The 10,531-nt window shown below is 35.1% G+C and overlaps 1 protein-coding gene across 1 annotated transcript in view; it reads left to right on the plus strand.

Annotated features, from left to right (window-relative positions):
* Positions 1–9,850, plus strand: part of SLC36A4 (solute carrier family 36 member 4) — a 31,521-nt gene extending 21,671 nt beyond the window's left edge. The window contains exons 9-10 of the mRNA XM_065881766.1: positions 3,426–3,595; positions 9,543–9,850. Coding sequence (XP_065737838.1) covers positions 3,426–3,595; positions 9,543–9,850 — 478 coding nt within the window. The remainder of the gene's footprint in view (positions 1–3,425; positions 3,596–9,542) is intronic.
* Positions 9,851–10,531: the final 681 nt, after the last annotated feature.

Here is a 10,531-nt window from a genome sequence, read left to right on the forward strand (position 1 = left end):
GATTCAACCAAAAATAGGAAAGAAGCATATAAGAACAGGGAAGGTATGGGGTAGGTATTTTAATGTATTTAGTATTTTGAACTGGGACTTCATTTTCCCCCCAAAACAGAACAGACCTTCAGTCTGAGCTCATGCTTGCAGCATATAGGAGCTAGGACGCTGAGTATTCTGGGAAGTAAAACTCACAAATAGTGGCAGGTAATCAAGCTACACTACACCTTAACTGACCCTACCACACAATCAGGGAGCTGAACTCTGAGGAGTTTGTCCCCTGAGATGAAAATATTTAGGCAAGAATGGACTCACCAAGAGGCACAGTAAACAAAGAAGTAGAGCAGTAAACTTAGGGAAACTGGAAAAAGAAGGTTTGTATATTCTGGACCATTCCCTCTGTCCTCTCCCTCAGTAATTCTTCATGATCTTCCAATATTAAAGTTGCCTATATCTAGGAATCCTGGCCCAAACGGCTTCTGCCTCTCCTTTCCTCTGTCATTTTCTTCCTCACAGTGAATATTATTACATTTAAAATGTAGGGCGTCTATCAAATTCATTTTTCATCTAACAGATATTTATTGTATGTGTTTTTTGTACTAGGAAGTGTTCCCAGGCACTAGTGATAACAGCAGTGAACAGATAAAAAAATCTCTCCCTCGTAGTGCTCACATTCTAGTGAACATGCTACAGGATTGTAGCTAGTTCTCACAAAGACTTCTTGACAGATCTTAACCCTCGAGATTCTTGACAGTCATGAAAGGTCCAAGAGGGAAAGTGACTTATTAGATTCTTTCCAAGAGTCGCTTCTGTATTCAACCTTGAGAGAAAGAGAATCAGTCAGCCACCTATTTCCCAGGTTAGCTTTAAAAAAATTAAGATATTCTTATCTATGAATTTTGTTTAGGTATTGATTTCTTAGCCGATGTGGGGAAAAGAATAGAAACATTGCTATTTTTGAAATTCTCTGTTTTCAAAACTTACGCTTTCACTGGATTATTGAGTTGTTTTCTCCCCCATAATCTGATTCTGTATATTGACTGCAAAATAATTATTTAAAAAATATATTTCTGCTCTTTACTAAGATACTACATTTCTTTGCTACCAGTATAACAGACTTTGTTTTCAAGCAAGAGTCATTTTATTTTTGAAGTATTTTTATTTGTGATAATGATTAGACGTAGTTTCTAAGAATCACCTATCCATACCCATTTTTGATCATTAATATTAATTTAATTAACATTTAATAAGTATCTATCCCCTGCCAAGTGCATGGGGGGTTATACAGAGAAGAATAAAACATAGCCTCTAACTTTCAAGAACTATGGCACTGAGTTTTGTTTTGTTTTGTTTTTAAGACTTGTTTTCTTTCTTTTTCTTTCTTTTTTTCTTTCTTTCTTTCTTTTTCTTTCTTTCTTTCTTTTCTCCCTCCCTCCCTCTCTCCCTCTCTCTCTCTCTCTTCCTTTCTTCCTTTCTTCCTTTCTTTCTTCCTTTCTTCCTTCCTTCCTTCCTTCCTTCCTTTCTTTCTTTCTTTCTTTCTTTCTTTCTTTCTTTCTTTCTTTCTTTCTTTCTTTCTTTTCTTTCTTTCTCTCTCTCTCTCTCTCTCTCTCTCTCTTCTCTCTTTCTCTCTTTCTCTCTTCACTCCACAGCATGTGCGATCTTAGTTCTCCAACCAGGGATCAAACCTACACCCGCTGCATTGGAAGGCAGTGTTAACCACTGGACCGCCAGGGAAGTCCCTGGCACTGAGTTTTAAAATACCCTTTAACGTGTACCATATGTTATTTAAAAGTTGTTTTATGTTCTTATATATCATCAAAACAAATTCCTATCACTTTAAGCAAGTTTTTTTATCCTTTTGAGAGACAGTTTACTGGGTAGATTCTTCTTTCAACTCTTCATTTCTAAAACTTAGTACCTATGGACAATTACCATAGATACATGCTTAAAACCAAAATGAGAACAAAGGTTGATAAGATATAGAAAAGTTGAGTAGAGAAAAATAGTACGTGAACATGTAGATATCAAACATAGAAATTAGTGGGTTTTTAAAACAAAAAATAAGTAAAAGTGGAAGAGTTGATTTTAAAAGACTGTAGCGCTTCTCTTAAACACTCATTTCTATATTACTCTTTGGTGGATGATTAGCAAATATACCAGCTTCTAAAAGACCCAAACCATTTTATTTCCCATTTCTACTCTGTGTAACACGAAGTGATAGTAATTACATATAGTTAATATTACTGAATGGTATTAATAATAACCAGATTCTTAACCCATACAATTTGTTTTATATAAATAGAAAAGTAATTATACTTATAAATATAATGATATATTTTTAGATATATTGGTAATCATATTTTTAAAACATGTAAGTTAAAATATAATTAGAAAAAAAGGAATGTTGTAATAATAAACTGATAAGGATATTCGTTTAATTCTCCACAATTACATATCAGAGTATATGAAGCAATCTTTTGGTTATTTTGTACATTTCAATGGCTTGACCATTTGTGTTTAAGCATCAAGCTGAGAAATATACCTTGAATCATTTTTAAATTAACATAGTATTGTTGCTGGCCCTAAGGCATTCCTTCTTGCCTTAATTACACTGTTTGTAGTATTTTCAAATCTATTTCTCTCTCTTTTTTTTTTTACAATTTTTTCACTTTGTATTTTGGGGACTTCATTTTTTTTTTAACATCTTTATTGGAGTATAATTGCTTTACAACGTTGTGTTAGTTTCTGCTGTATAACAAAGTGAATCAGCTATATGTATACATATATCCCCATATCCCCTCCCTCAAATCTATTTCTACTCAGCTTTCTTCCTTCCTCCTTCACTTGTATGATGAATACATTATAGAAGGAGACTTACCGAATTCCTTCTTGCTTGACGACAGTTTAGGAAACTGTTTATAATCTTGACATCTAAGTGATACCATGCAGGATTTGTCTTTCTCTGGCTTATCTCACTTAGCATAACGCCTGCCAGGTTCATGCATGTTGTTGTCTTAATCTAACTTTCTTTTTAATGACTCAAATGAACAGAGAATAGATTGGTGGTTGCCAGGGGCTGGTGGATGGGGAAGAAGAGGAGAGTTTAGTAAAAGGGTACAAATTTTCGGTTAAAAGATGGATAAGGTCTGAGGATCTAATGTATAACATGGTGACTGTGGTTGATATGTGTTATGTAATTGAAATTGCCAAGAGAGCAGAATCAAAGTGTTATCGCCAGAACGGAAAAAAAAGGCAAATATGTGAGGTGATGGATATGTTTGTTAATTAACTCAGTTGTGGGAATTCTTTCACAATGTTTACATATATCAAATCATCACCTCGTGGACTTCAAATGTATTGTAATTGTATTGGTCAGTCGTACCTCAATAAAGCTGGAAATAAAAGAATGACTAAGTTTTGAAATTTTTTAACAGGTTATATCAATCAGTGAAAATTCTCTATTCCTTCGGCATCTTTGTGACATATTCAATTCAGTTCTATGTTCCAGCAGAGATAATTATCCCTGTGATCACATCCAAATTTCATGCTAAATGGAAGCAAATCTGTGAATTTGCAGTAAGGTCCTTCTTGGTTACTATTACTTGTAAGTATCACTGCATATTTATAGCATAATGATTTTTATTGTTGAATTTCTTATAATGAAGCTACTTAAAAGTAGCTTTTATATATATTTTTATATATAAAAATATTTTTTATATTTTTAAAAATATATATAAAATTTTTAAAAATATTTTTAAAACAATTTTGTTCACCTAGCTGGGATACATTTTGGTTTAAAATTCTGTTATTCTATATCTATAGAAGAAAAACACAAACTAGCTCCTATCACACTTAAAACAACTAATCAAATTATTATTTTGGAAATGACCTCACTCGTGATTGAAATATAAGTATATTTAAATCACATGCGTAAACGACCCCTTATATTGTTGATACACATTTTACTCTGGTTTTCTAGTTTTCCTCAACTTTTTTGTATCTGTTAACTTTTGTATATTTAACATTTTAACTCTCCATGTCTACCTATACGAATGGGTTTTTTTCTGTTTTGGTCTTTAATAATTTCAGTGGCTTATTTTACTTATTATTTGAAGGAGTGTGTATAATCTCTTATTAAAGTTTCACATTGTAGAATGCCTCCACAAGGTAGAATTAAGGATGGAGGCTCGTGGAGAGGGAGCTTGAGTTTGGGATAGTGGAAAGAGTATGAGTTTTACAGTCACACTGGACTGACGGTTCAAACTCAGGCCTCCCACTTACTTGCTGGTGTCTTTAGGTAAGTTACAAACCACCTTTGAGTCCTGCTTTCCTCAACTGTGAAATGAAGATAAGACATTTAAAAATATTAACAAAGTAGTTAGAAATTATTGTTTTATTGTCACCACTTTTACGATAATCTCAAATAGAAAGATGACTGCAACACTGAACTAACGGGATTGCTTAGAATGATACCAGGGACCAGATTACTGGGGATTTTGGGGAACAAGCAGCTTTGGAAATTCTATAGAAGATGTGAATAACCATCTTGGCCCACTTAAGGTTAGAGAACGTTAGAACTAGAAATTCTGGGCAACTCTGTCGATTACATTGAGCAGCTTGGGGTGGAGCTTATGCCTACATTTAAAGAACTGGGTGTATTACATTGTGTTCAAAGAAAAAGCAAAACTGGGAAAATTAGATAAAACTTATTTTTCAAAGTAATCACTTAAATGAAATAAGTAAACTAAGAAGGGAAATCACATTGAGGAATGACGTCAATAGGCCCATACTTTGACGACTAATGAAACATTCAGGAGGAAAAAGTTATTTTAAAACATTTTGGAATGTTTTTTATACATTGCTTTTATTGACATTTTGACAACTACTAAATACAAAGACTTATTTCAGTCAAAGTCCTTTTATCAGTAGATGTAAGACAGTTCTATTCTGATAGTATGTCTCCTTTTAGAGTTAGTAACTGAATTTTAATAACTTCATCCGTTTCTGCACATGGGCTGCTGTCGTTATGTTGAGCTGCCTGTCTGCTGAGGTACAGACCATACTGCACATCTGTTACCAGGGTTTATTCCCAGAAGCCAGGGCTTTTCCTCAGGAGCTGAGTTCATGTCACAGAGGATTGCAGCTTTTTCTTTGCTGCTGCTTTCTTTTAGTTAAAAGTAGGTAAACCTACTTAATCATATATGAGGGTTATATTTACAGCATACTTTGAACAGAGAGAACACAAAGTGTGCCATATTCTGTCCTACTTCACTGAAACACATCATTGGACACTGAGCTTCATTTACATCTTTGGCCCATCCTTCCAAATTAAAGTAAAAGCCAAGTGATATTCATGACTCGACTGTTTTGAATCTGTTCTTCAAAGCACTTGATAAGATTCTGGGTCAGGCTCTTCATTGATGAATGCGTGGAGAGCTGATGGGACCTTGTCATATCTGTAGAGCAGGCAGTGCAGCACTAGCAATGAGAGTGGAGGCTCAGCTGGGTTTGCATGTTTCAGCATTCCATAATCCCTTCCAAGTACTGAATCCACGTTTACAGGATGGGTCTTCAAAGTAGTGGGCTCATCAGCTTGGGTTATACTGGTTATGTCCAAGTCTCCATTTAGTATTTGAATCACCGTTTCACAGTATCTTCTTGGTGGAACTCAAAAGCTTGAAAGGATGGGTCAGACTCTTCCTGCATGTTCCCTGTAGGCACTTACCTGCTAGATAGGCATTGCACAGGTGAGGGAGAAGAGTGGATAGAAACTGGCCAGAGGCCACCTTGGACTACAATAAATGCCTTTTATTTTAAAAGCAGACCTGTAGAAAAAGCTGTTAAATTTTGATTTGACACGAGTATTTTGATTCCCTGTTTGAATTGAACCTGCAAAATATGTTAAATACTGCTTATTTCTGTTATTGTCCAATTCATTGATCCTTCTACTATTTCTAATTTGAAAAGCCCTTGGATTTGAGAGTATGCTTTCTACTTTTAGTCAACTATGACGACATAAAGCATAAATCTTTGGTAGTTTGTAGAATACTAAGAAGACATACTAAAATCCTTCATTTAAGTTAGTTGTCACTGCAGATGAGAAAAAGTACCATTCTGTACCCTAATATTCTATCTTAAGAGTCAGCAGGTATATGGAGAGGACCATTCACTCTTTGTGTAATTAAAATTTATGTGCTAGAGTGTTTCTCACAGTTTTGTTGTTGATGTTACAATATCAAGCATTTTATTTTCTGATGTATCTGCTTTCACCATTTAGATGCAAAAAAATGGACCTAAATAGGCTTTTTTTTTCATGTTAGAGGAAACTTTGTACCTTAAGGATACATTCTTTTTCTCTATAATATAGTTTTGGGAAATACTGGATAAGCTTAATTAGTACTTAATAGATATATTCATAACAACTGTCTGTAAATGACATGGGGCAACCTATTTATAGTAATCCTCTAGCAAATATTTGTAATGAATAAACTATCCTTATCCCAGGCTTTCCTTTGACTTACTGTTTTTGTGATTTTTGAGTTCTTCTGTGTTGGATTTGCCTAAAGTGTATATATTTCTCTTCCTTGTCTGACTAATAACATTATCAAATAACGTTTCAAGCCATTTTTTACTTGCAAATATCTATTGGTTATATAACATTTAAAGAATGACTTTAATCAATAAATTTCATGATTTAAAAGTGTTTGATAGGGCCTCCCTGGTGGTGCAGTGGTTGAGAGTCTGCCTGCCGATGCAGGGGACACGGGTTCGTGCTCCGGTCTGGGAAGATCCCACATGCTGCGCAGTGGCTAGGCCCGTGAGCCATGGCCACTGAGCCTGCGCGTCCGGAGCCTGTGCTCCGCAACGGGAGAGGCCACAACAGTGAGAGGCCCATGTACCGCAAAAAAAAAAAAAAATTAAAAGTGTTTGATAAGTGGAATTTTAGTCTGAATGCGTAAATTATAAAATACTATAGTGTTCCTCCGAATGGTTTTCCAACATTTCACTTGATTTACTAGTAACATATTGGATTATCGGAAAACACTAATGATGAAAAATAGATTCCATTCTTCAGATGGCAAGGTTGTAGTCATGTTTGTATGGTTGTCCTTTTAAATACTGCCACCTACTATAAGTAGGTGAAGCATGTTTCCACAAAATGGATATAGTCAATGAATTTTAAAAGGTTCTAATTGTGTTTGAGAGTTATACTTTATAGTTCCCTTGAGAGAAATGTTAAAAGGATGTAGCACGCATCCATTAAACAGGGGTCCACTTTATAAAGTATTTCTAGTTTAGAGTTCCAACTACTTCAAATTCAGTTGTTTTACTTAGGAAGGTTTCTTGTACTTCAGCCTTGTAGGTGTGCAGCTATATTTATGATTTCAAAATAATTTTTAGGGTTTTAGCTTTCGTAATAATTTAAATAAAAAGTGGTAAATAATTGTGGTTCTAAGAAATGTGGTGTTTCCAAATTAATCCCACATCCTCCTGAAAAACATCGAGGGCCACAAAGAGAATAGGGGAGGGGAGAAAACCATAAACTGAAAACTAAGAAGCAAAGAAGCCAGTAGACTGCAAACTCAAGACTTAATTACAAAGAGCATGAATTAAATTGTATATATACCACAGAAAGTTCAGTAAGAGACAAAGACAGAGAAAAAAGAAAAGCAAAAGGAGGTAAACTTAGAAATAAAAGAGGGATAACAAAGATTAGAGAGAAAACTGATACCTTTTGAAGGCAAGTAAAGAAAGCCAACACATACATAATTAGAGTCCTCACAGCTGGAACTGTGGTTACATAGTCACCTTTGGTGGCAGTGGTGATATAGTTGTCACAGCTTTCATGTGAGCAAACTCAGCTGTTATTTCTGATGGCAGCTCCAACCCTCAACAGATCATTCAATGAACCATCTAAGGACAATTTGGAGAAAGAATATGAGTCTTTTCAAAACAACTTATTTAATTTATTTATTTATTTTTGGCTGCGTTGGGTCTTCGTTGCTGTGCGCGGGCTTTCTCTAGTTGCGGCGAGTAGGGGCTACTCTTCGTTGCAGTGCGCGGGCTTCTCATTGCGGTGGTTTCTCTTGTGGAGCACAGGCTCTAGGCACGTGGGCTTCAGAAGTTGTGGCACGCGGGCTTCAGTAGTTGTGGCACGTGGGCTCTAGAGCACAGGGTCAGTAGTTGTGGCACACGGGCTTAGTTGCTCCGCGGCATGTGGGATCTTCCCGGACCAGGGCTGGAACCCATGTCCCCTGCATTGGCAAGCGGATTCTTAACCACTGAGCCACCAGGGAAGTCCTGAATATAAGTCTTGATTTTTGCAAACCTTCTGTCGGTATTTGGTAAGATAAAGATAAAGATCAAGAAAGTTCCAGATCAAAACTTGCAGAAGACTTGATGGTAGCTTGGACTAAAATCCTGTTGACAATAATGGTACATTATTTTTTTTTTAACTTTTCATTTTGAAATCACTTAGAAAAGTTGTAAAAGAAAGTAGAATTACCATAAGCCCTTTACTCAATTTCCTCTAATGTTATCAGCTTACATACCACAGTATAGTTAAGGAAATTAACATTAATACACTGCTGTTAACTAATCAACCTTATTTTGATTTTGCTAGTTTTCCCACTGATACGCTTTTTCTGATCAAGGAGCCAATCCAAGGTCCCACGTGAATTTAGTTGTCACGTCTACTTAGTCTCCTCCAGTTTTGACAGTTATCTTTTTTTAATCTTTCTTTATTTACCTTGATGTCTTTGAAGTGTCAGTAATTTTGCAGAATTTCCTTCAGTGTAGATTTATGTGATGCTTTCTTATGATTAGGTTGAAGTTAAGCGTTTTTAACAAGAGTGCCACAGGTGATGCTTTGCACTTCTCAGTACATCACATCGTGGCATCAATATTTCTTATTACTGGTGATGTTAACGTTGATCACTTGGTTAAGGTGGTGTCTGTCAGATGTCTCCACTGTAAAGGTACTCTTTTTCCCTTTATAGTTGATAAATATCTTGTAGAGAGCTATCCTGTTCTCATACAGTTTTTGCCCACTAATTTTAGCATCCTTCAGTGACTTTTCCTGCAACAGTTATTACCGTGGTATTTGCTTAATAATGATTTTCTATTTCCATTGTTTCTTCTATTTTGGTTAATTGGAATTCTAATGTAAGGAATAGCTATCTCTTCTCTCTCATTTATTTAATGATTTATTTATATCACACCACCCCAGGTTTTGTGCTTTATACAATGAGCTATATGGCAGAGTAATGAAAATACATTCTTCACCCAGAACTTCATAGCAAAAATTAAAAGTCGTTTATGTAAGAAACTCTGTTGATAAGTCAAAGTCCGAGAAATATCACTCACTGTTTTGGTTTCTTTGTTTACTTTTTTTAGCTCAGAACAGAATGTGACAAGATTCTCCCACAAGCAATAGTTTAGTAGTGCCTACTTGCATCAGTTAATTTTAATGTAGTGAATGTATCCACAGTTAGTATTCATATAAGTATTAAATATTTACATAAGAAAAATTTGTATTTTCAATTTTCTAGGTGCTGGAGCGATTCTGATTCCTCGTTTAGACATTGTGATTTCCTTCGTTGGAGCTGTGAGCAGCAGCACATTGGCCTTGATCCTACCGCCTCTGGTTGAAATTCTTACATTTTCTAAGGAGCACTACAGTATATGGATGATCCTGAAAAATATTTCTGTCGCGTTCACTGGAGTTGTTGGTTTCTTGTTAGGTGCATATGTGACTGTTGAAGAAATTATTTATCCTACTGTCAAAGTTTCCGCTGGCACTCCACAAAGTTCCTCTTTAAATTTGAATTCGACATGCATTACATCTGGTTTGAAATAGTAAAAGCAGAATTATGAGTCTCAAGTCTGAAAATGATGAAAATAAGAACATTGGAACACATTGCCATACACTTAAAAACCGTTTTCTTTCGGCACAACATTGATATTTTGGCAATAAATTATAATTCTTTACCAATACTGATAAACTACGACAGATTTGTGGTTTTATGTATTAGCAGCAATTTCAAAAATTTTAGTTCTGAAAATTGAAAAAATTAAAATGTTAAAAAAATTAAAGAATGAAAATGCTTCTGTTATTCTTCTCTCAATCAAATACTTTAACCAGGATTCTCTCTTTTACCTCCATGCTACTCTATTGCCACCCAGTTGAGGAGAGAACAGGGTTTCAACAATAAGAGAATAAAAGAAGTATAGGTGACTAAAATCTGACCATCCCAATGAATTTTAAAGTATACTTTGTATATAATGTAGAAATATCTCCATTATGTTTTTATTAGAGAGCCAAATACTTACGTTTTCCCCGTGGAAGTTTAGAAAACTCTCATTAGCCATAATGTAAGAATCAGAAAATCCCCCAAACCAGAATTCTTTTTACACTATTCTTTAATGGTAGCTGATCTTCATATTGAAAACCAAAAGGCACTGTGCAAGATTCTGACTTAGTGTTTCAACCAAATTTGAGACACTTTAAAAGTTATCCAATACATATTCCCTTGTTTTT

The sequence above is a fragment of the Phocoena phocoena genome, chromosome 8 (assembly GCF_963924675.1).
Source record: "Phocoena phocoena chromosome 8, mPhoPho1.1, whole genome shotgun sequence".
Lineage (NCBI taxonomy): Eukaryota > Metazoa > Chordata > Mammalia > Artiodactyla > Phocoenidae > Phocoena > Phocoena phocoena.